Source organism: Periplaneta americana, chromosome 3 (genome assembly GCF_040183065.1).
Source record: "Periplaneta americana isolate PAMFEO1 chromosome 3, P.americana_PAMFEO1_priV1, whole genome shotgun sequence".
In the NCBI taxonomy this organism is placed as follows: Eukaryota; Metazoa; Arthropoda; class Insecta; order Blattodea; family Blattidae; genus Periplaneta; species Periplaneta americana.
Genome location: NC_091119.1, coordinates 82,922,173 through 82,949,900, shown reverse-complemented (window position 1 = coordinate 82,949,900; position 27,728 = coordinate 82,922,173). Strand labels below are relative to the sequence as shown.

Genomic DNA, 27,728 nt, shown 5'->3' with positions numbered 1-27,728 from the left:
ATTAGTCAAAACTTAATGACGAAGAGAACAGATCAATTGAAATATCCAAGAAAATAATGTAGTGAGGTGAATTAAAAACTATCCGAATATAGTGAAAGTCTAAAGCAAAGTAGTTTATTATTATTATTATTATTATTATTATTATTATTATTATTATTATTATTATTATTATTATTACGAGGAGAAGGATGATGAGAAGCAGGAAATAGGCCCCAATAACGATTTATAATAGCAAAGAAAGAGAACGAGGTTATAAACGAACTCTACACCTTTCCCCCCCCCCTCTCTCTCTCTCTCTCTCTCTCTCTCTCTCTCTCTCTCTCTCTCTCTACCACACAGCCATGACTTATGGCTGCACTCAGGCCCGTTAATCCATAGTCCAATCTCCCCAGAGACGCGGCCGCAGATGAGATGTTGCTTTCCCAGAAACTAAAAGACCTTAGATCGACCGGAAAGCCGAATGAAAACAGTGACCCAACACAGCCACCAGATGGCGTGTTCATGCATGAGGTTAGAGCCGCAGACTGCACGGGCAACGGGAACCCAGCAGCAAGGCGACCGCAAGAGGATTGTCCAACATAAACGAAAACTTCAACAAATCTCCATCAAATAAAACATGAAAATAGGCAGCACACGGTCCATGGTTCGATCACAGGTAGCGGCGCTCATATGTCAATCCATTTCAGGCTCGGGATTGTACCAAAATAATTTTTAGAGTGAAATTAATCACAATATTTTCTCTCATATGAGATTAAAAAATGAGTCTTATTTTTATTATGATATTAACGATGCTGTATTAACTATTCAGCGAGATGAGACTGAGAATTCGTCGTGTGCTTGCCCCACATTCGCCTTACAATTAGGTAAAACCTCGGAAAAAAACTCGAGCATATAATCAGGTCAAGTGGGAATTGAAGCCACGCCTGAACGCAGTGTGATAAAAATGCAGACAGATGGCATAGATCAGGGATGAGACGATATTAGCTCCCAATTATGGTAGAAGAGCTCGACCTTGATCACGAGCGCATAGCGCATCCGCTATATAGCGTAGTAACGTAGACGTCAGGGATGTACAGTACATGCAGTGAATAAAGGCAACAATTATTACAATAACTTGCGTTTCTAAATTTCTGGCTATGTAATAGGACTAATTATTCAGTTATTTAATATACATGGACATATATAAAGAAATCGCAAAGTGAAGGGTTTTTAGGAACAAAAAGAGAAATAGAAAAAGTTAATTGTATGTGAACCATTTTTTTGTTAACAGCAATTATTTATTATGTAAATACTTCACTTCATTGGTTAGGAGAAAACTAATAGGGTCTACCTGCTCCACGTGTGTGATCTCTAAGTACTTTTGAGTATTTGTTGAAAAAATAATAATGACAATATTGATTGAAATAGAGTATATTGAGTGTGTGATTGTAAAATGTAGTCCTTATTCTCCAGTCGTGATTATGTAATGAGTTTTTTTAGAGCGATTTGTGAGATGCACGTAATACGAAAAAACAAATTGATTAAATTAACATATTGAGAGCCATCGCAATTTTTGGGGTCAATCATTTAAGGGGGATATGTATGATTTTTAAAACTTCCACAATTTCGGCCAAAATTTGTGAAATTTAAACTATGTAAAGAGATCTATAATAATATCATCTGTACAAAATTTGGTGCAATTAGGTCTAATAATTTTGAAATTATATTTTTAAGTATATTTTTATATTGACGTTACTAAAAAAGCTCCTTGCATCAAAGTTTTCAAAATGTTTAGTTCATATTTGCTAAAAATCCTGAATGTAGTTATTGGAATAAAAGTGAATTAACATTTTGAGCTTAGTAATAGTATAAGTTAAAGTGCAATCAAAGATAAAATATTATTTCTAAATTAAAGAAACACGTAGTCTAATAAAAGTAAATATCCAGAAACAAGCAACAAATAAAACATCAACAATACATTTAAAATAAAGAAATAAAAGAAATCTAGATACAGTCTACTGATCCAAATGTAAATTAATTTACATTCGATGTCAATTCCGAAAGCAATTTATTTCTCACTTCTCCTGAATAATGCCTATTTTTTTTTCATGTTGCGTCTCATAATGCTGTTTTATGTTGCTCTTTTGCAAATGATATATTTTTTACACAACAAACACTGGACTTCATCACCATGTTCGAAGCATAAATATTGTATCTTCCACTCTTCCTTGAAAGCTTTAAGCGCTTCAGTTTCGTCATGATGCGCTGTGTTCTAAGATCTGTACATCCTTTAGCAATGTTTACAGGTAAAAGAGCTCCGCGCGCGCGCAGCGGGCAGAAAAGAGCTCTCGCTCTAAAGTACTAGTCGCCATCGCAAGACTGGCATAGACACAACGCAATATGACATCTTGTGTTCTGCTAGTCGACATTATGGAGACAGTTTAATTTTTAATGTGGTGGAACCTGTAACTCTTCAATCATTGTGGTAGTATGATTGGTGAGGATGATGAGTAGAGCCCGGATTTCCATGAAAATGCATGTTTTTATATAAGCTTATTACACTTCTCAAACTTTGCAAATATTCGTTTTATGACTTATCAATTCAAAATAACCGTACTTTTACCGTGCATGTTTGCATGTTTTGATCTTTTTTTGGTAGTAAGTTCATGCATAATGCATATGTAGAAGATTTTAGACTTAATAGGACACATTTAAACTTTTATATTTCTTATTATGTCATTTTTTCTGGCTTTAGTGCATATATTATGTTAACTTGCATAACAGTGCGTTTTATAAATGTTGCTTCGTGGAATCTGATATTTCCACGTTATTTATCCATTACGAAAAAATATAAAAGAAAGCTACTGGTAAATTGGTTTCATGGTATTCTACCTGACAACTAGTCTTTGGATTTTCCATTAAATCCCTCACTTTGTTACACTGGAATTTCCAACCCCCAACTCTCGCTCGTAACAAGCCAGAGGAAGAAGGAAAGAAGGCAGAAGCAGCATGCTTGAAAACTGCAATTCTGTATACTTTTATGTCGAATTGTGAAGTGTTGCTACGGCCTCTGTTAGAACTGCAAGAAGATATCTTGTGTCACAATGGATTGAGGGAAAGAAATTTCTAAAGACAGACGGTGATATAGTTTATTGTGATTGTTGTAATAAATAGCCTACGTGTATTTTGGGGCACGAGATAGTGTCGCGGTTAAGGCGTAACGCTGAAAAGTCTGAAGGGCGCGGGTTTAATTCCCTATGGAGTCTTGGTCATGAGGAAATGCAAAATACTTAAAATTCGACCTCACTTTGTCCCAAATTTCTTCACATAAATAGCCTATGCACCTGTCACTTCCTGTGTCGTAGAAAGATCATTTTCTGTGTTCAAGAGCGTGCTTCAGATAAACACCAGTGTTGCCAACAGTTGTTCATATAATCCCGCTAGATGGCTTTCGAAAACCCGCGATTTTCTAACAAAAATCTCTAGATTTAATACGTATTTATTATTCAACTTTATAATAATAATAATAATAATAATAATAATAATAATAATAATAAAATAAGTGGTATAGCGTACAAGTTTAACTTTCGCAGTTGCTGGTCAATGAAGCTTTCGTTTGGGTACAATGTAAGACATTCAATTTTATACGCATGCAATTAGTTTTGATAAGAAAATTGTAATTTAAAAATCACTCACTCAAATTAGCAGCTCCTCTGGATCATCTCCATCTGAACCTTCTAAAGCAGGAATATAATACTGTGACTGTGAGGTCCCCGGGGTAGTAAGTTATTCCTAGCCTGTCCACTTTCATTTTTGTACGTAATCAAGGTACCTATTTACTCCAAAACCTCTGGTGGTACCTGATAATTCTTGCAAAACTTGTTCACATGATCCAGACCTACCCGTATTGTCAGAAGCATCCGTTAGTTCTGTCCCCATCCGTTTTCGTAGACTTCACGACATTCATCATACTAAAAAAATATTCTCTTCACTTGAGCATTAGACCAAGAAAACAATAAGATCAAGCAATTCTTGAAAAGGATTTATACAGGGACATCATTTTATTTTTACTAACATTTCTGATATTAACCTGGCTATACCTTTGGATGAACGGTTGCTACTCCCTTCCACGACTGGAGTCGATGGCGTAATATACAAACAAATCACTTTACTAGGTATAGGAGGGAAGAAAAGTAGTTCATCCATTTACGTAAACTAGGAAATATCACGCTTTTGAGTTTTATAATTTTCATTACGTTTTTGTTTAATCAGAATACAGTACAGTATTAACAATGAGTGTTTTTACTCACGAACTGAGCTGTCCATACGGACGTATTCATTATGCAGTGTATATTATACTGTCTACAGCACATTAGCGTACAATATAGAGAATGAAGTTAAATTGAAAAACAATCATAATATGGATATTTAAACACATTTTTCAAAATGGTGGCGGTTCATTTTGATACAGACTCCAGTTCTAATGTGTGTAATTCCAATTACCAGTTTCGTCCTTCGTACTAGTAACTCATGTTGAAATAATTTTGTACCTACTCTGTAAAAGAGTACCTTACGTACTGTAAATTCAATCTTCACTTCTGCTCGATCCGAAAAGATAAAATTACTCATACATGCTATCTACTGTCCGTCCAAGTGGTTATGTCGCAGGATCGTAGAAAGGAGGAAAATCACGTGACAGTTAATTACTTAACGAGGCCTTTTATTTAAATTATTTTAAACAGTTTTATGGGTATAATATTACGTAGATGTCCAATTCCTAACAGAAATTAATGTTCTCAGAAAAGAGATAAGATAGCCCAGTCACTAGCCTTTACAGAGAGGCGAATAGAAGCTGGTGGAGAAAACCGGAATGCGACGTAGGCAAATGGACGACAGTACCTGTGCGAAAATGATGCAATATTGAATGCTCTTTCGTCATTGGAAAACGCGAACATATTTTTGGAACGTACTGTGACGGTGAGGCTACTATGACTGTATACGCGGTCTTGGATCTGTGTGGAGAACGGTTGAACTTCATTAGTAGAAGGGGTGGGAGTGAAGGACATTCAAAAACTCAGGTACAATAAAAATTGAAGTAAAAATAAAATGATGTCCCTGTATTAGATGCGTCCCTGTAAATGGCTACTTCGCTCCAGAATTCAATTGTGTTTGTCTTTATGTTACTCTTCACGTAGCCACTCTTTACGAAACCGTTGCTGATCTTGAGGCCCCATATCTCACAGATAAATAGCACAGAGAAAGGTTTAACGATATTGTACCGGTATAGTTATAAAACGAGTAATAGTTAACACTGTCATGGTACACGTCTTATACAAATAATATTCTTTAAGCAATTGAATTTAATCTGTATGTAATTTCTAATATATTATATTATTAAAGTCTTTGTTGATCATGTGAAATACTAGTGCACGGCGACAGCAGTTGTTCGATGTTTAACGTTTAATTAGAATGCCACCATACTTACATTTTTTTACTGTCCGATTCTTAAAATCGACCGGTATTAAACTTGCAAAAACAACAATAACGCTAATATGAATATTTTCTTTTCAGAAGCTTCAAAGATTAAAAACCGCTAGTATTCCCGCTAAGGGGATAATATCATTTTACCCGCGAGACGGTTACCCAAAAAAGATAGATTTAGCGGGAAAACCGCTGAATTGGCAACACTGATAAACACATGAACTTAAGTGAAGGAAATTTTTAGACATTAGTTATAGTACGTTGTTTCAAAATAAAAATATGTCATAACGTAGAACTCAGTTTTGATAGTGCATATTTTTACTGTTTATTTATTTATTTATTTATTTATTTATTTATTTATTTATTTATTTATTTATTTATTTATTTATTATTTTTTTTTGCTTCACCGTGCATGTTTTGTCATATGATAGTACATGAATGCGTGCATGTTTTAAGACTTGATAGTGCTTTGGAAATCCGGTCTCTAATGATGAGTATGAGTATAAGCGATATCTATGGCGAGAAATTCCTAGTAAGTTTTTCCTGAATTCTCTTCAATCATTAACAAAGTCTTTCTTTTTCACAAGTAGGAAAACTTCTCAGAGGGAAACTTCTAGTGAGAGTCTGTTAGTTATGGGAATGCGAACGCTGTCTTCTTCTCCTCCTCCTCTTCATTGCTTTCGAACAAGCTCAAATATTTCATTACGCTCAATGCACGAGAATCTGAACAACTCTTCAATTGGCCAGATTGCTTTTTAAGTTCTTGTGACCAAGACTAGATTTACTAACTTCGATACTTTCATAAAATCAAAAACAAAACAGTAAGCACGTGAACCGAATCCTATACTGATAATAGACAGACATTGCTAACCTTCTGCACTGGTGTGTACTATTGGGTAGGATTGCGACAAGATTGGGGATTGAGTGAAAATACGCATGATCGACCAGAAGTTTTCTTGCTTGACTACATCTATTAACTGCGTTATTAGGACATTCAGCATGTTTCTACCAATTTATACATGTTCACTGGCCTCCAAAGATATCTGACCTGGAATTTTCTGATAGTGTAAGTGAACTTTCTAACCAGGTGATAAGTCAAAACCAAAATTTATAAAATATAATGAAGAAACTTTGAAATTGTTCTGCTAGTTTTCAATAGATGTCACTGTTATCATAATACGAGATACAAAGAAAATTAAAGAACTAAAACGCGTCCTTAAAACAATATACTATATTTTTCCATCCGTAAAATATTTAAATACACACATATATATTATATATATATATATATTTATTTATTTATTTAAAATGTATGGTATTAAATTTCATAACTTATATGACACCTGACGAGGACTCACCCTTGGTTTAGATCTAATTGTAAATATTTTTATTTTCTCATGTATTCTCTTATAATTATAAAACATTTGTTACATCGCAATTTCAGCCACTGTGACGCATTGATTTCCTTTAAATGTTATTATGATATGGTATTATTTTGTGATGTATATATAGGCTATAATTCTCGTAGACGATAACGCCAGTTGTGTCCGCTAAACATAGTGCTTGTTAAAATTATCACAGTGAGATGAAATTTGGAATTCTATAGTGCTGATAAAGATTTGTAGTTATTTAAAAAATATAACCGTGTAATTAACTGCATCGTTTTCTGTTGTTATTTTAAGGGCTCAGCGTTTTTTTTTTCAAGTTTGTTAAGCATGTTTATTTTACATACTACTGTTGGCGACACTGACTGTTATCTACGCCATCTGTTCGTGCAAGTAATAGCTAAAGAAGCCACATTTAGGCCTACACGAACAAATGTTCAGTCGGATTGCTGAAAGGGCAGTCTGCCTCTTGCATAATAATGTTAGAGTGCCTACGGCGGCCCCCACCAATTAGACATCATTGGAGGAGGAAGGTTTCGACGATTCCCCCACACAGTCCAGACCTCACATCCAGCTATTTTCACTTGTTTTGGGCCTTGAAATTATTGCTTGGTAGGGAAAAGTTTTGACGATGAAGTTTAGCCTACGTCAAAGCTGAGGTAATGATTTGGTGGTCGACCTTTATGACACCGACATACACATGACTCAACAATAATAACGGTAGTAACTATGTAAAAATATAGTTTTAGATCTGTTCTTAGTGCTTTATGTTTAATTTTAACAATAAATATTGAACAAGGTTTTTGATTCCGTTTATCGTTGCTTTCTGAACATTTATCGTACCGGTACATCTCAACTGCAAAATTTATGACCAAAGACTGATAGAGTCCGATCGCAAACTCGTGGCACCTGCGCGAAAGACGAATTGGCATCCACTTACATGGACTCGCCCAAGAGTCTTGCTGGAGATGTGTATGAACAGTACGCTCTATGAGTAAGCAGTCGCCCGCACACATACAGACTTGGAAGCCTCAGAAAGAAGTTTGCGCATGTTGGTGCCACGAGTTTGCGATTGGGCTCTACTGAGATATTCTTTGGGCGTAGCTCATAGGAGAAGATGAAGAAGCAGGAAATGAGATCCTTGTTTCTAATCTAGAAAGACAATTAACTGCTGGTACTTCATAGGGGAACTTTTGTTACAGGTATCATGCAGCAAGACAACGCAGAGCAAGTGATCCTGGACCCGAAACTGATCGCGAAGCACTATCTGAAAACCTGGTTCTTCCTGGACCTCATAAGTTCCATCCCCCTAGACTACATCTTCCTCATTTTCAACCAGGTAAGGCAGCTGAGAAGTGCGAAAGCAACTGCATCCAAGCATGCAAACGCTTACATCTTGCACATCTAAGCGATACTAAAAATAATGCAGGTGTCCACAGAAGACTAAAGTGCATTAATCCTGACAATGGTCCGCGAAAGACACTTAACAAACTCGATTAACTGTTCGCTTCACTAGTTGATAACATGTAGGCCTACGAAATAATATTGTTAGCTCATGTATGTATACAGTGTTTCATAAAACGGGCATTCTATTTAGGAACAGATTAACGATCTAAAGGTAATTATTTACTTACATAAATTTACTTTGATTCTCAGTTACAGATCTTTTGCGTTTCAGCAACAATATCATTAACTTCAAAGAAAGCGTGTCGCCTCTAATTCGTTGCCAATATTGTCTTGAAATATTTTAACCCTTTTAATTTGTATTGAGCATGAAAGCGTGTTGAAATTGCACCACAAGAAAAAATTATGTGAATTCAAGTCCGGCGGAGAGATAATAAATTTTCTAAGAATAATTCATTTATTTCAGAATCATTTTTATTAAAAAAAAAACTTCTAGCAACTTAGCTAAAATGAGGCCGAACCCATCACACATAAAGAAGATGCGACAAATTTCACAGGGTACTTCATCCTTTTGATCTTTCAACCATAGAAATAGGCCTATTAAGCCTATCCATAACTTAGTAATGAAATTAAGCGTAGTTGATGTCTTGATTTAACAGAAGTCTGTGAATTTTGTTCAGCCCTGTAATAAGTGTTTTGAAAACGGAGCATATTGTTCCTAATGAATGACCAAACTAATTGAAAAATTTTAAATACTCCACAAAGTTCTGAAAAATTCTAGAATTTTTTAACGGAGGAAGCGTTGCTGGGTTGGTATAGAGCTCATTTTAACAATTTTTTTTAAGTAATCATACAGTTACTGAACACAGGAACAACTGCAACTGGAAATCAGATTCATTTCAGACACAAATTTAGTCGTATATTAATTTGTTTATATTTTTGGTCCTGAATACTGTATGTCCCTATAGTGCATAGTGTGTGTTATTGAACACTCTCTGCATGTGTATACATATATAGTACCGGTATATATGCATATGTATATGTAGAGAGCGTGCAGCATTATTCAATTAGATCCCACAAAGAAACTCTCAAATGTGTCCGAAGTTCCCATCCATTTCTTGAATAGGAGACAGAGTATGATAGACTTGCGACCTTGTTAAATTCAAGAGTAGCCGTTGTCAATTCTCATTATTATAAATCGATTTTCACACATTTCTTCAGAGTAGCGATCAGTATTTCCTTCTTATTTGATTATAAGCGTTAATATATTTCAACTGGCTCAAACAGAAAGGTTTTAATATCCGGATTTTGTTACCATCTCTAAACAAATTTACAAATTTCAATATTCATATAAAATAGATCAAATGTAAATCATAACTAAGAGACTGATAACGTTAGTCCTGAGCACTTCAGCCCAGTGGGTCTATTGTGCATATCTCTGTAACTTAAAAGGATAGAGTTAACTAGCAACTTCACAACCGTATCATTTTTACAAACATAATAACTAGGGGGCGGATATTGATGATCTAAAAATCTATTTAAAATGATCATTAAACTGTCCTTAAATTAATGGAAAAATGACATGAAATTAAAAGAAAATGACATTTAAATATTATTCACCGTACTCGCACCACAACTTCTTAAAAATTAGTCATCTTGGTTCAATGACTGTCCTGCAAATCTGGAAGGAAGGAGACAACATCCTGGAATTTGGCTAAGATAGAGGATAAGAACATGCAATAAAATGAAGGTTTTAAGGGGAAACTATAGATTTTAATGAGGGTTTACAATGTGTTTCAATCAGAGATGGTCCATATCAGTGCCTTTATTCTTCGTCTCCTCCTTCCGTGCTTCAATTTTGTTACTAGATCTTCCAGATGAGGGAGTGTGAATGACAAAACAAATTGTGGGCGCAGCTTGCATTCTTGCAATCTTTGTGTTAAAAATACTGTCTACTACAGTAGACATCCCTTCCGAACCATGTTGAGGACACAACGTCCTGCCCAGGACACGGTGAAAGTTTCCCCCCTTCCAAACGTAAATTCTAAAGACACCCTCGTACCGACAAAAGAACAGTAGCGGTCAAAGTCAAGCATTTTATATTACTTCCGTTGTGTGAAGTGAAGCCTTCAGTGGAATGAGGGATGGACTTTAGAGTCTATTCCAAACTATAAAACTCAAAGTTCACTGTTATTCACTTATTCAGTAGGTAATTACTACTGACCTATTTAGTTAGAAAATTATTAACAGACATATCGGTAAAGAAGAAAGTAAAATGCATTCCAAATGATCTAAAAGTTCTTCGAAGTATTAAAATGACCAAAAAATGCCGAAAAAATATAAAAATGATCTATTAGTTCAAAAACTAAAAAATGCAAACAATGCAATATAACAAATTATTTTTTACGTTGAAATTAACATAGAAAGGATTTATATATTAATAGACATCTTCCTAATGTGGAAGATAAGAAGATGATTTTTCATCAACATCCGCCCCCTAATAATAACAATCTTCTTTTGTGGTATTTTCTGTGCCGTATTTTAATACCTCTTGAGACTAATGAATTGCATTCATCGATAACAAATCAGACAGTCTCTTTCTTTACCCGAAGTAGTCTCTTTGTGCATATGTTTTATAAATTGCAGTATTCCTTCAGTAAGGAAGTCACAGTCATCATTTTGATCTCTTGTAGGACAAAATTGATCTCTCAAGGATCCTCTTGTTGCTAAACTTATAAATGTGAATTTGGTAAGCTAGCCTGGTTCAATGTATAAATTCTGCACTCTCTCTATATATGTCAAAAATGCGAAATTATTTGAACATCTCTGAAAACTTGTTTTCACAATCATTGATGGCTATAGTCTGACCTCTGAATTTGTAGTACCAAACATTTATAGTTTTTGAAATTGAATTAATGATATCCATGGTTTATAGGACTACTCTTATGTGACAGAAAAGCTACACTTTGAGTTTTTGTCATAGAGTCCCATACCATACGTGTGTTTTCTAGGAGCGTTGTTACGTCACAATATTCAGGTCTTCTTACTAATTCATTAGATCCACACAGAATATTCAGCTCTTGTCCTATTCCACCTCCACCTATTCTGCATTGTATAAGATATCAAAGTCAGTGCAATATAAACTAAAAATAATTAAGTAATTGATTAACTAGCGGACTTACTCGTGTTAATTATGTAAGCCGCACAGACTTACATAATTAACACGAGTAAGTCCGCTAGTTAATCAATTACTTATATTCAAGTGTTAAAAGTAGTGTACGCAAGATTCAAAATGGATAAAAAGAATTATATTCAAACATAATCAAACATTCAGGTAATTTGCTACTTCTTTGTGTAATACAGTTTGAAACTCTTTTCTTTCTTCTGATTAAATAACAAAAACCAGTTTTACCTTACAAAAGAGAATATAATTTATTTATAAGCATTCAATTTTGGCGGTCACAACTTCAGACTCTATTAAGGTAATATTTACTTTTACAAATCCATTGAAATTCTTTTGCACTCAGATAAATTAAATATCCTGCTGAAAGTGTCTATCCAATTCAATATTGAAAATTGTAGCCTCCTTCTGTGCCTACGAAATAATGAGGTAGGAACAGTAATGAAACTTCTGTGGACACCTGCGCTTATTTCTGCGTGCACTTACATTGTGCTGCTTTACAGTAATCTAATATCACAGTAAATTGGTGAATATCTCTATTTCGCCTCTATGCACGACTGGCAGACTAGCTTCATTCATTATATCTAGTATTTTTACTACTTTTCGATTTATCAATTTGTTAGTGGCAGTCATTTTCGATCTCTGTACAGTTGCTACACAAAGTAGATGGGTAGCTAACATTTACATAAGCATGCGCATACTTTTATTACATTTTTATCTTGAACTATCCTGTCTGCAGTACTATTCACAGAGGGCATTCTCTCCGTTAACAACGCCGCTGAGCGAGTCCAGTGGAACCATGTCCGTGTCTGTCAAAGCTTCCAGAAGTAGAACACTGAGTAATGGAAATTAGCATCGTGTCATGGTGCAATATTTTGGCCTCGTAGCGCTCGTCTCTCATGCAATTCACTTAGAAAATTTCATAAACGGTGAAAATTTATGATGCGATCAACAAGGAATGCGCGCAGATATTTATGTTTTGTCTGATTCCCTAAGAGGTCCGTTGTGTCGTAGCAACTAGTCCGGGCCTCCTGTGCACGAACATACGCTGCTCAGAGATAACAATCAAGTGTCACGTTCACAACTCACTTTATTCGAATTTGGCTTGATATCACAGAAATGAAGTGGGATGTTACTGCAACTTCGCTATGCTATCTATAGAAGCTGACCATATAAAAACATTAGTGTCCATCCCGTCTCTGTGTTTCAACTAACATCAATGTTTTATCTAACTTTGGGACGCCGAATTTCAAAAGAGAGACTTCATGTATCCAAACATTGAGGCGGTATATGTGTACAGTCGTTTAGTTTTCCACAGCGCGCTGCTATAGCATATCCGTCGCTCATGCATATGTTAACAGTATCCATGAGACAATATTTAACTTGTATTTACATTGTGTAAGCCAACAGAGTTCATCCATGAATGCCAAAGGAAAACTACATTGCAAATAGCAATAATCTTCAAGCGTTGAAAACCTCTACGGTTTCAATTATTCATCTCTTATTCGTCGCCACATAACTGTCTCTCCTCCCTTTTGTTGCCTTATGTTCCTTTACATTCATTTCTAGCCTATAGTCAATTTTATCATCATCATCATCATCATCATCATCATCATCATCATCATCATCATCATCATCATCATCATCATCATCATCATCATCATCATCATCATCAAGGATTAGTCTTTTTAAACTCTTCCGCCTTCAAGAATTTATTTCAGAATTGGTCTTTCCATCTTGTCTGTGGTCGCCCTCTCTCTCTTCCCTATTGCTCTGTATTTGTATAGTTGTTTAGGAAGTCTATTATTATCCATCCTTTCTACGTGGTCCAACCATTTCTGTTGATGCTTTCGAATTTCAGGCACAAGGCTATTTACATTCAATCTTTGTCTAATATCATTATTGTTTATTCAGTCTGTTCTTTTAAATCCTAAAATTGATCTTAAAAATTTTGTTTCTGCAGTCTGTATTCTCTGTTTTTATTGTTTTGTCAGGGTCCTGCATTCTACTCCATAAAGAATTGTGGGAACTGCCATCATTTATAAAACTTTAAAATTGTTTCAATACTCGCTTTGCCATATAGAGTTTTCTTATTGTGCCACATAAAATTTGAAATTTTTAAATTTTTAAATCTACATCTTTGTTCTTATTTAAAGTTAGAATGTAACCTAGGTATTTAAAATCATTAACCTGTTCAACAGGAGCGTCTGACAATACAATCTTTATTCGTTTTAGGTATTTTCCTATAAATGCTTGTACTTTAGTCATGTTAATTGATATTTCAAATTGAAGTTTTTTGCCGTCATATGTAATTCAAGAATTGATCTCTGTAAATCTTCCTCTTGATCTGTCAATGTAACTTGGTCGCCAGCAAATAAATTAATCATTGGTAAATGTTTATTATACTTTTAAAATAATTGTTTTTTTTTTTTTCATTTTCAAATTATTTAAGCAATATAAAAATTGAATAACGCAGGTGATAACGAAAACCCTTGTCTTATGCCTTGGTTAAGAATTAATTTTCCACTTCTATGTTCATTGTTTTCAACCTGTATGTTTGTCATTCCATATAAACTTTTATAGCCCATAGAAGATGATGTGGAATTCCTTTATCTTTAATAATTTCCCAAAGTTTATTTCTATTAACTTTACTGTAATTATATATGCTATATGTAGGATTATTATGTTATTTATGTTTTTCAATGAATTGTGCCGTACTAAATATGCAGTCCACGCAGGATCTTCCTATTCTAAACCCATACTGTTCATTTTTAATCAATTGTTCTGATATAGTGCTTAATCTTCTTGTAATTATCTTACCGTAAATTATATACCCTGAATTGAGGAGACTAATCCCTCGATAATTTTCACAGTTCTATTTCCTTTTTTAGAAATAGGTATTACAAGGGCATCTTGCCAACTTTTTGGTATATATTTAGTTAACCAACAAATATTAATAAAGTCAAATAGTCGTTGCAAGAAAGTGTCAGGTGAATACTTTATTAACTCCATATTTGCATTGTCCGTACTGGTGATTTTTTATTTTTAAATTTTTTCAGAGCTTGTAAGAGTTCTTCCAGTGATATTAAGTCTATACTTCTATCATTATCTATTGTATATATATGTTGTCTTGTCCCTTTCCTCTCCATAAATCTTTGTAATATATTTCCCAATTTTTTACTGCAATAACATTTGAATCTACAATGTTTTCCTCATCTTTATTGAGCATAATCCTAATTTTAAATGCTTTATTCTGATAGCCATGTACAGTTGTCAAAAGAAAAAGTGGCCTCTCTCTTGAAGCAAAGTTCCCTTCGGGTATCTTCGTTACAATTCGGAGACAGGCGATGTTACATGTTGTTGGACCACGTTGCCTGATATCTACAGTTATAATTAAACTAATTTGTGTGTTACTTGATAGCGCAACGGTAGCGTTCCGGCCATTTATTCGTGAAGTCCTGCGTTCGAATACAAGCTTGTACTTTTTGTTATTATTTTTTGTTTTGTTTTTAAGAGAGAGAGAGAGACAAAATATACGTAATTGTTCCTTAAATATACGTAATTGTTCCTTTCTCTTTTATGATTATTTCAGTAATTAACATCAGGTTCATTAATGTATTATGCCATGACTTTATCATTATGACATTGTGGCTACAAATGGAAAGAAAAAAGATTTTACTCTCAACAAAAATATCGTTCGTGGCATAAACAAAACAAACTTACTGGCGTGTACCTTTCAAACAATTAAGCGTTCAAAAAACAAAACAAACAGCAACGATTCAATATTTAGTTTCGAGATAAGGGGTATCTCAATCACATCTTGCAGTCGAGTGGGTATGGAATCGACTAGTCTTTGCAAATAGAGATTGTTCCTAGACACGACACTCCAGGCATTCTGAACATACATATATAAGTGTTCTGCCCATGGGCAGGTCTTTAATTGCTAACCGAGAATTCTCCAATCTTTCCTATTTTCTGCCTTCCTTTTAATCTCCGCATATGATCCACATATCCTAATGTCGTCTATTATTCTTCTCAACCAGACACCCAATCAATTCCTTTTTCTCTTTCTAATCAGTTTCAGCATCATTCTTTCTTCACCCACTTTTTCCAGCGCAACTTCATTTCTTATTCTGTCTGTCCACTTCACACGCTCCGTTCTTCTCCACATCCACATTTCAAATGCTTCTATTCGTTTCTCTTCATTTCGTCGTAATGTCCATGTTTCTTCCCCATACAATGCCACACTCCACATAAAGCACTTCACTAGTCTCTTCCTTAGTTCTTTCTCCAGAGGTCCGTAGAAGATGCCCCTTTTTCTATTAAAAGCTTCCTTTATTCATGTTTGCAGTTTTTCTTGGGAAGGATAAATGCCATAACTTCCCGTTGGGTTCCGCACACCACTGTCTCTTTCGCATCTTATTAGATCCCACCGAAGCGTGCAGATGAGGAGAGTGGATTTGACTAATTGCACTTCACCGAAATTCACCGCAAGGGTTAAATATTAGTTCTATCAGGATGTTTGAACCGATCAGAGACCGGGATATCCCAATTAGCCTTTGCCCCCCGTATCCTATACTAGCTTCTACAAATCATCCGAAAATCTTGGAGGGGGATTGGGCCAATTTTTCCGCAAATGTTTCCACGCTTGTGCCCTCGTAGCTCAGCGGAAGAACGTCGGAATTTAGATGTCAACGTCTCAGGTTCAAGTTCTTGTCATTTCTTTTCATTTTATTGTGGTTCAAGATAGTATAATGTAATAATATAAAAAGGAAAACTAACACCAGTATTATGCAACTGTATTATTCCAAACCTAATATTAAATTTATGTTATTTATATCGCTAAAGAACGGCAACTGAATATGAATTATAACTTGAATAGTATTTATGCTGCTAAAGAACGATAACAATATATATATATATATATATATATATATATATATAACTTGAATATTATTTATACAGTATCACTAAAGAACGATGACAGAATATAAATGATGAATATCGGTTTGTTTAATTAATATAAAATGTATTATATAATATATATTTAATTATTTAAATAAAATAACCTATTTTACAAAGAAAAATGGTTATTTGTATTATAATAATTAATTACATAAAATACATAACAACAGAACAATGACAGAATATAAATAACTTGAATATTATTTATGTCGCTAAAAGAACGATAACAAAATATAAATAACTTGATATCCACAAAGAACGATAACAGAATATAAATGATAGTTTTAATATTATTTATGTAGCTAAAGAACGATTAAAAAATAAAACGAAAACTTGAAGAAGACCCGAGCCCACAACATTCTAAGCATTAAGCAAGCTCTCTACCGCTAGTCTACGAGACCCAGATATGGAATACGTCCATAGTTCCGGAACTTCTTCTACAAGCACATGCACCGTGTAACATCGCAGTGACCCTAAGTTGACTTAAAAAATATTCCCTGTTCACGAGTGCGGCCACTTTTTTTGACAACTGTACATCAATTTCAATTTCATTCAGGCTACATATTTTTTCCCAACTTTGTCTTTTAATTTTCCTCACTTCTCTTTGTACTAATGCACACTGTCTTTTATATTCTATTTTGCCTTGCTCAGTTTTAGTGTTCAGATATTTTAACCCTTTGCAGCACAAATTAGTGTTTTATGTTTTCATGTCACAGTTCATAACAATGCTTCGATCATTTTTTTTTCAACATTTTAACTGTGCACACAATTCCAAAACACAAATGGCACCTCTATGTATACTCAAGAGGTGGTTCCTTGGTGGAATATCTGTGCCATAAAATTTAGAAAGAAAGACAAGGGTGGTTCTTCTGTACAACTACTATGCTGCAAAGGGTTAAATACACTTCTTTTTTCTGTCGATTATAATTAGCTATCTCATCATTCCATAGTCTTAATTTCCTTCTATTATAAATTCTTTCTTCGTGTTCCTAAAGCTTCATGTGCAACATGAGTCAAAATGTTCAAGATATTCTGCCATTCTTCATTTATATTCCTGCTCATCTCAGTAATTTCCATATAACTTTCTATTCTTTGTTGGTACAAATACTTTATACTCTCTTCTTCCAGAAGTTATATTTTGAATGTTTCTTTTGTAGGATGTGTTGTAGATTATTTACTGAGTTCCACTTTGTTGGTATATTAATTTTATTTAGTAAGGGGAAGTGATCTGATCAAATGTCTGCGCTTCGAAAAACTCTTTTACCTTTAACAAGTGAGGCAGTTCTTTTATCGACTAAAACATAATCAATAATTTATCTCCTATCCTTTTCTGTCCTTGTATACTTATGGACATTTTTGTGTCTGAAGAAGTTATTTGTGATTTTTAACTAATTATAACTTGCAAAATCTATAAGACTTTGTCCATTACTATTAAGGGTTGGTTCTCCGTTACTTCCCAACCCATCTTTTATTGGTGTTCTTCTCGTTCTTGCATTAAAGTCACCTAGTATTATTATTCTGTCATTCTTACAGATTTTGTTTATTGTTCGTTGTAGGTCTTCATAAAATTCAGTTGTTTCTTCTTTTGGTCCTTGTTCATGTAACCTCTTATAAGATGTACAGTATATCTCAGTATTGTTATTCTTTCATTGTCGTAAGTGTAGCTTTGAATTTTATTTTTCCAGGTTTTCTTAATTAATATCGCAACTCCAGCGGAAGTTCTTCTGTTTCGGTCTATTCCTCCATAGAACAAATAATAATTCTGTAGTTCTTCTGATCCTTGTAGTTTCTTTCTAGTTTCGGTAATAGCTGCTATATCAATATCAATTTTGTTAATTCTTCTTCTAATTCTTGTTCTTTGTTAGCTATTCACCTGACATTCCAAGTCCCTACTATTAATATATATTTTTTTCATTTCCAGCCTTTCCACAGCGTTTGTCCTTTGTCCTTGCATTGGTTGTTGTCCGTGTATCCGTCCGGCAATTTCTTTGAAGAATTCGAGTATTTAAGTGTTTCCTCTGAGCACATTACCAGTGTGAAGCAGAGTAAGACTGATGATGAGGCTGCCATCTATTCAGCTATCAGTTATGTCAACCATATGTATTAGCGCCGAAAGGAGGGATGCCTCTTCCGCTGAAGTTATATAATAACCTCACCGTTGAGGGCTTCGCGCATATTATCCCGGGTTTGAGTCCTTCATATTATCCCTGAGGAGAGGTGCCCCTTCCGCCAGTTCCGCCGCCTCAGAAATCCTCTTCAGTGCCTTCGCTGCCGTTGTGGTCTTTGTCCGTAACCCTCGACAAGAGTAAAGCGTTATACCTCGCAATACTGGGTCCTTAGCAGAACTTAGCCACAGATTCCTAAATGAGTCGGACTCATTCCCCGCGACTGGGACACGTTTGCTAAGTATTGCCTAAGTGGGATTCAGAGAAGAAAACTCTTGTTCCCCTTAGGCCGGTTAACGTTCATATATGGATGCAGCCATGAGGAAAAAGCCAATTTTATCATATAGACTAATTATTTTTTGTTGATGTTCGAGCGTTAAGCTGGATTTGTGACAATATTTCGCTATTTTTTCCAGTAGATCATTAAACATTGTACACAATAAAAGTTACTCAGTTGTCGTGAAATGTTCTTGGAATAATTATATTATGTAGCCTACTTGTATGCAATTAATTACATACACTTAAAGCGTAAACTTTATAAATGAATAAGCTGTCTTACTTCTCGAGACTACGGAAAGCCTTCCTGTGTGAAAATCGAAATATGTCTTGTCTGGGTGATTAATGAACGATTTCACTTATCTTTTCAATCATAGATCAAGAAAATATACTATTATATTCCGAAAATAATAGGATGACTTACAATAATACTTACTTAAAAATGGCTTTCAGAGAAACCGGAAGTTCAATGCCGCCTTGACATAAGCCCGCCATCGGTCCCTATCCTGAGCAAGATTAATTCAGTCCCTACCATCATATCCCACCTCCCTTATATCCATTTTTATATTATCCTCCCATCTACGTTTCGTTCTCCCCAAATGCCTTTTTCCCCTCAGGTCTTCCCACTAATACTCTATACTCATCTCTTAATTATTTTCGGTGAGGAATACAATGGTTGCAATAACTTACAATAATGGCTTCGAAAAATGCGAAAACACATAATGAGTAGGTAGTATCATCTTTGTAACTCCTATTTTATACTGATCTCTATGCTACACTACTCTATTGTTCAAAGAAGTTTGAGTATATAATCACCAGGCTGCGCACTTTCGTTCCCAAACAAGTTAGGAAAGTTATCGGTTAGTATATACTGGAGTTTTAGGGTTCAAACTCTAACCCTAAATGCTTGCATCAAGGCGCTACGAAAGGTAGGCTACAATATATTTCGGTGCGTAATAATAATAATGGAACATGACAACTGTAAATGGGGTTACTACTAAATTCAAATGGTGTGGCCAGCTACTTTTTAACTACATGAACGCACTAACACTGCGAAACTAACGCTCTACAAAATATTAGTGCTACTTATGATAGCAAATATAATTAGATCGATAATTATACTGAACTGCTATATACAGTAGTATAGAACATAATAGTAAACATGATATACATTAACTGTATATACTATACATACAACATATAACAAAATCAACTCCATCACGGTGAACAAAAACATATATTCTGAGATTATGAAATCCATATTTTACCATAAATGTCGGTAAAAAAAATTTGTGTTTAAGCTAAGAAAATGTTCTTCCTATGTCAATAACTTTACGGAACACGAAGATCAAAATGAAATACAATATAACATGCATTGATAAATTAAAATAATATTCATACAAAAGTCCGGCTGAAAATTTAACTTACTCAGTATTAAAATCAGATCACAATGTAGTCGTAACTTTGTGTTTTACATAAACAACATTGACGATGAAACGCCTATATTGTACTATGATTCATAGTCTATGCGTACTGCTTGCAAATATTCTACCATACTTATGCATTCATGTGACGTAATAGATGTACCAGAAGACACTACTTGATCCGCTGTACGTTTAGGAACAGAAATGCGCTGCCTGACAATCACTTATTTAAGTTATATCATTTACAAATAAAGCTTAGCAAGGTCGCCAGACCTAACACCCCTGAATTTCGTTCGTGGACTTGTAGGGGCACTTAAAGACGATCAATTACGATAATAAAGGCTTATATAAACCATCTTAAAAGTCACTCCCACTACACTAACACAAATTTTATGAAACGGGAAGCATCGAATTGAGGAATGCATTGAAGGAGATGGTTTTCATATTGATCATATATACGGTAACTGTTCATATGTAACCAGATTTCTGTCTCACCTTACATAAAACCGACTTAATCAATTCTCTGCGTTTCCAAATAATAAAAGCCGAACAGCTTTGCTGAATCACTCTCAATAAAACAGTGACTCTTAATGGTTGCCATAAATATGTACAGCTGTCAAAAAAAAAAAAAAAAAAAAAAGTGGCCGCACTCGTGAACAGCGAATATTTTCAAAGTCCACTTCGGGTCGCGGCGATATTACACGATGCATGTGCTTGTACTAGAAGTTCCGGAACTATGAAAGTGTTCCATATCTGCGCCTCGTAGACCAGCGGTAGAGTGCTTGTTTAATGATTCAAAGGTCGTGGGTTCGAGCCTTCTTCAAGTTTTCATTTTATTTTTTTAATCGTTCTTTACCGATGTAAATGATATTCAAATTATCATTTATATCCGGTTATTGTTCTTTATGGATATCACGTTATTTATATTTTGTTATCGTTCTTTAGAGATATGAATAAAATTCAGGTCATCATTTGTATTCTATTACCGTTTTATAACGATACGAATAATAATTATTATTGTATCTCCAATGGGGGTTAGCCCTATTTTACATATGTATGTTAGGGCTATAGTTTTATACACAAAAAAGATAAGCATAAAGAGAAATGGAAAAGAAAATTAAATTAGCTTACGCGATGTAAACAAAACATAAACAATCCGTAAATTAGGCATTGCGATTGCAAAACATATATCAGGTACCAATTTGAAACATACAAAAACATTAACAACACACATACGTAACACTTCTATAACACAAATATGCAGATTTCCGTACCATACATCATAAATTAATACACAATAGTCACACAAACACAATCAAACTATAATTACGACATTGCGACGACATCAAGCATCCCATAACTGACTCACATACATAACAAATCAAGCATCCGTTACAACACATACACTTCAACATAGTAACCACACTTTTAAAAGTTACAAATTTGGCTCCAAGAAGAATAAATAGGACACTGTTACTAATTACTATTCTTGTACAATTTCTTAAATACATCTATAATAAATCTGTGAAATTCCGATATGAATAATATTCACGTATTTTATATTGTTATCGTTCTTTAGCAATTTAAATAATATTCAAGTTATCATTTATATTCTGTTTTCCTTCATTAGCATTATAAAACAATATTCAAGTTATTTATATTGTTATTGTTCTTTCGCAATATATTAATTAAACAAACCGATATTTATAATTTATATTCTGTTATCGTTCTTTAGTGATACTGTATAAATAATATTCAAGTTATTTATATTGTAATCGTTCTTTAGCGATATAAATAACCTAAATTTAATATTAGGTTTGGAAAAATCCAGTTGCATAATACTGGTATTAGTTTTTCTTTTTGTATTATTACATTATACTATCTTCAACCACAATAAAATGAAAAGGAGTAACGAGGAATTGAACCTGAGACGTTGACATCTAAATTCCGACGTTAGTCCGCTGAGCTACGAGAGCAAAAGTGTGGAAACATTTTCGGAAAAATTGGCCCAATCACACTCTAAGATTTTCCGACGATTCGTAGAAGCTAGTCCAGGATGCGGGGAGCAAAGCTAATTGAGATTTCCCGGTCTCAGACCGGGTCAAACATCCTGATAGAATTAATATTTAACCCTTGCCGTGACTTTCGGTGAAGTCCGGAGGGCCCAATTAGTCAAATCCACTCTCCTCATCTCCACTCTTGGGCCCCCTGGAATTTAATAAGATGCGAAAGAGATAGTGGTGTGCGGAAAGCAACGGGATGTTACCGCATTTAGGCCTATCCTTCCCAATAAAACTGCAAACATGAACAAAGGAAGCTTTTAATAGAAGAAGAAGGATCTTCTGCGGACCTCTGGAAAAAGAACTAAGGAAGAGACTAGTGTGTGGAGTGTGGCATTGTATGGGGAAGGAACATGGACATTACGACGAAATGAAGAGAAACTAATTGAAGCATTTGAAATGTGGATGTGGAGAAGAACGGTGCGTGTAAAGTGGACAGACAGAATAAGAAATAAAATTGTGTTTGAAAAAGTGAGTGAAGAAAGAATGATGCTGAAACTGATTACAAAGATAAAAAGTAATTGGTTGGGTCTCTGGTTGAAAAGAATAATAGACGACATTAGGATATGTGGATCATATGCGGAGACTAAGAGGAAGGCAGAAAATAGGAAAGATTGGAGATTGCTGGGTTTGCAATGTAAGACCTGCCCATGGACAGAACATTTATGTGTGTATGTTCAGAATGCCTGGAATATCGTGTCTAAGAACAGTCGCTATTTGCAAAGACTAGTCAATTCCATGCCCACTCAACTGCAAGATGATCGAGATAAGAGGAAGATAGACTAAATATTGAATTGTGGCTTTTTGTTTTGTTTTTTGGACGCTTAATTGTTTGAATGTTTTAAGGCCGACGCCAGTAAATTTGTTATGTTTATGCCACGAAAGATAATTTATTGAGAATAAAATCTTTTTTCTTTCCATTTGCAGCCACAATATCATAATGATAATGATAAAGTCATGGCATAATATATTAATGAACCTGATGTTAATTACTAAAATAATCATAAAAGAGAAAGGAGCCATTATGTCTAGTTTGTCTCTCTCAAAAACAGAACAAAAAAGGACATAAAAAGCACGAGGTTGTAGTCGAACGCGGGACCTCATGAATAAGAGGCCTGAACGTTACCATTATGCTATCGAATAACACACAGTATACTTCAATTATAACTGTAGATATCAGGCAACGTGGTCCAACAACATGTATCATCGCCTATCTCCGAATTGTAGCGAAGATACCCGAAGGGAACTTTGTTTCAGGTGAGCGGCCACTTTTTGTTTTGACAGCTGTACAGTTGGCTTTTGGTGCCAAAGAAATGGTTTAGACACAGGGAACAGTCTTAAAAATATACTACCTGTTATACACTATCGATAATTCTGAAAACGCGCTTTCCTTAAAACGTGCTCTCCTTCTCACAACATTATGAGATGTATTATCAATGATACTCCGCAGTGAAGCTCCTGTGTTTTTTTTTTTTTTTTTGATGTTGTTTTACAGAAATAAGGGTGCTAGAATCCCTCACAGGGTCCCCCTACTTCTTTTCCTTTTTGAGGGGTCTTCTTGTACGATCTTAAAGCCGTCCAGGTACCCCCTCTCATCTTTTTCTCCTTTTTTTTCATTTGAGCTCCTGAGAGCTTCTTGGACCGTAGTCTCGTTTTCTCAGTGTCTGCAGCCAAGGACTGAACAGTCTGCTTCGAAGAAGTTTGTATTGCGAAGTTCCGAAATGGCTCATTGGTCAGTTTCAATTTTTTGAATGTTTGTAAGTGTGTCCGTTTTGGTTTCACGAGTGTGGGGGAATTAAACAGTCCTCACTGACAGAGCCCCCGTTTGCCAGTGCAAGGTTATTTATTTCGAGAGGTCGCCCAGTTTCTCGGAGGCTCCGTTAGCAACGCATCTCCCATGTGCCATGCACCCCATTGGCACGGAAACTCATTACGCCTTAAGGTTGGGGAGTTGGTTCGCGGTCTCTTATTTGATATTCAGAGACAGACCTGGCCGGGTGTAGCGTTTTCGCACTATTCCCAATGTAGGTCCTCGGCTATCCACCACCTTCCGACGCGTCCGGTACCCTCTGAAGGTTGGGCTTTTAGGGGTTTGTGGATAATTTAATATCTCGCTAGGGACCCCCCAGTCCAGGAAATTTCTATAATATACTCACATATAGAACTCTAATTCTATTACGAAAATAGCTCGTTTCATTCCTTATTGTATCTACATAATTATTACATTATAATATTATTTGATTTCAATAGTTTTAACAATCGGACGATTACCGTATGATGTACAGGTACCGAGCTGGCCTAGTGCCTTCAGACGTGGGTTCGAATCCCGCATAGGCTGATTAGCGGGCTAAGTTTCTTCATGACATTTTCCTAACTATAAGACCAATGTGAGATAATCTCATGGCGAAATGTCGGACTCGTGCCGCCAAATACCATCTTACTATTATCAGTACTACGAAATATAGATCACCTTGCAGCTAATACAATCAAGTTAAATGATTGATTAAAAGAAAAAAGAAAAGAAACCGAAATTAATTTCAACTCAACACCAAATGGACAGTGCTCTATTTTAAGGGTCCTTTTTTTTAGATACGTCTTAATAAATCGATTGTTACACCATATTTCTATTATCGTCGCATCATCACCATACACTCTTGATAGACTCTGTAATTTAAGGACACTTGATATAGTTTGCAAGCTGTTCCGTATGCTTTACCGTACCTCAAAAGAAATTGAATTTTCTCCAGAAATATAGCAGATAGACAAACAAAATTTTCACTATTCATATAATAGGTCCTGCGAAGTTGATTGATACACACAATAAGTAACAAGGCTTATTTTCTTTCAGTTGACTTATTAACTATTAAATAATATTAATTTTTTTTGTTTATTTTTTCCGCCAGATACCTTTTTTTTCACAAATTATTTCTCAGAAATTAATTAAAATATTTACACACATTACTTATTCATAATGTTATAAGCTTTTCTGACTTAACGTTTTAATTGTTGTTTTCTTCTTTTTAATGAAGTTAATGAACTTATGATTGTGCCATTTAATGAATTAAAAGAATAATAAAGAATTTATATCAGAAGAGCTTTCACCTCCATTGTCAAACTAATAATAAACACTGTGTGTGAAAATTTTCATTCACTTCTGACAAAAAATTTCTCAGAAAATACCATAGAAAAAAAAAATGAAAAAGATCGTGACTTCAAGATTTAAGTATTGTCAACTGAAATAAAATAATTCTAGTTACTTATTGTGGGTATCGATCAACCCAGCAGAGTGGAATTTCTCGGAATATATGCAGAAAGTGAGAAGTCAATAAATGTTCCTTGCACACACGTATTATTTGTACCGGTGAATAAATTTATAATTTATTACATCGCTTTAAAATGTAACCAAAACATTTTTATTAAAAGCTCGGCAAACGTGATTGGTGATCTTTTTTGGTGCTGTAGTTCTGGAGAAAATTAAATTTCTTTTGAGGTATGTAAACCAAAGCATACGGAAGAGCTGGAAAATTGTAATTATCCTTAAAAGCGTCATTAAATAAGTGATAATACGCCGGATGGAGACGCACTGATGAAACTAGTTTCGAGGCGAACAAAGTTGCTTGCTCGAAACGTGGATAAGCAGTGAACCTTAGTGTAGACAGCCGGTGAGAGTTGGGAATGTGCCTAATTTGAGGGTAGAGACCTGTACAATGGCCCAGCGGTGGGCTGGTATCAAGGCATCTAACCCAAGCCTCCTCTTCTGTCAGTTACTTTTTAATTGAGTTTGAGCAGGCTTGTGCTTGCGTGTGCGGTTCGATCAATGATCAGTTACTGTTTCAAACGTTTTTGTTTTAGTTTTTTATTTCTGTTTTTCAAGATGAGTCCAAATAATTGTGCATCGCAAAGAAAATACAGTCTCCGCGATTATGGTTTTCCGGGCTGAGATGCCGTGGTATACTGGTAGAATGGTAGACCATTGCATTTCTACTGGTAGACTGGTAGAATGTTAGACCACGGCATCTCAGCCCGGAAAACCTTCATCACAGACACCGGCGTGCTTTTACACATCCTAAAATACAGTCTCTCTAGAGAAAAAATTGTGAAGGATAAAATCACTGCTACAGAGTTTAAAACAAGATTCGGATGGAAATTTAAAAAGTACCATTGGAACAGTTTTTAAATCTATGTTAGACAGCAGTGGAAAATAATAATTTAATTTTGTATGTTGTCCGGTTTGCAGGGAACTGTATGATCATGCCACACGCCAAGCGAAAACACAACCAATGCGCGAAAGCGGAAAAGCAGTTTTTTTTATTTTATTGGGTTATTTTACGACGCTGTATCAACATCTAGGTTATTTAGCGTCTGAATGGAATGAAGGTGATAATGCCGGTGAAATGAGTCCGGGGTCCAGCACCGAAAGTTACCTAGCATTTGCTCGTATTGGGTTGAGGGAAAATCTCGGAAAAAACCTCAACCAGGTAACTTGCCCCGACCGGGATTCGAACACGGGCCACCTGGTTTCGCGGCCAGACGCGCTGACCGTTACTCCACAGGTGTGGACGGAAAAGCAGTAGAATGCAACCAACTGGTGGGTTGATGTTAGTGCAGTGCTGAGAAGTGCGGTGGGTTACGATGGGCTTCGAAGCACAGTGCGACGGGCTAGGAAGCGGCCGCGTCAAGCAGTGTTGGTCTTGGGTGGTATATGTCTATACATGGATTGCTATAAACGTCCCATTCTTGCCATCAGATGCTAATGAAAGCTTACGCCAATTTTCTATCGCTGTGTTAATACCTCCCTTTTGTACAGCTACTTTTTCTTGCTTGGTTATTTAATGACGCTGAGTCAGCTGAGTTAATTAGCATTGATGGAATTGGTGATAGGCCGAGGATTCATAACCTGAATTCGCTTTACGATTGCGGAAAACCTGGAAAAACCCAACCAGGTAATCGGCCCAAGCGGGGCTCGAACCCACGCCCAAGCGCAAGTCCGGCAACTTCGGATCAACAGCCAAACGCACTAGCGCCTGAGTTACGCCGTGGCAACCTATCGTTTCATGATGAAAATAGGTCTAATTAATGTACAGTTTCCCTGGAAAAGAATGAGACGATTGAATATTCCTAAGTCTCAGATGTAAGACACTGCGCATGATCGGAGACCAGAGCACTGTTACACAAGATAACGAATATTGAGTTACTAGCATCGTTCCGAAATACACTTCAAAAACTGCAAAAAATATGGTAATAAGACGTAAATAACAGATAAATATATACATAAATCGTGCAGTTAAATCGACATTTGAATCTTCATGACTAGGTCGACACTCCGCACAGAAATGGATATTTCCGTGTCGTCTCAATAGCTCAGACGGTAAGTCTTCTGCATATTGTGTAGAAGAGAAAGAGTTTGA

The 27,728-nt window shown here is 35.4% G+C and overlaps 1 protein-coding gene across 9 annotated transcripts in view; it reads left to right on the top strand.

The window, feature by feature from the left end:
* The window catches only part of Ih (hyperpolarization activated cyclic nucleotide gated potassium channel Ih), a 934,537-nt gene that overhangs the window by 612,769 nt on the left and 294,040 nt on the right, over nt 1–27,728 (top strand). For all 9 annotated transcript variants that reach the window (XM_069820890.1, XM_069820887.1, XM_069820882.1 and 6 more), the window contains exon 3: nt 8,048–8,184. In XM_069820890.1, the coding sequence (XP_069676991.1) occupies nt 8,048–8,184 (137 nt within the window). The remainder of the gene's footprint in view (nt 1–8,047; nt 8,185–27,728) is intronic.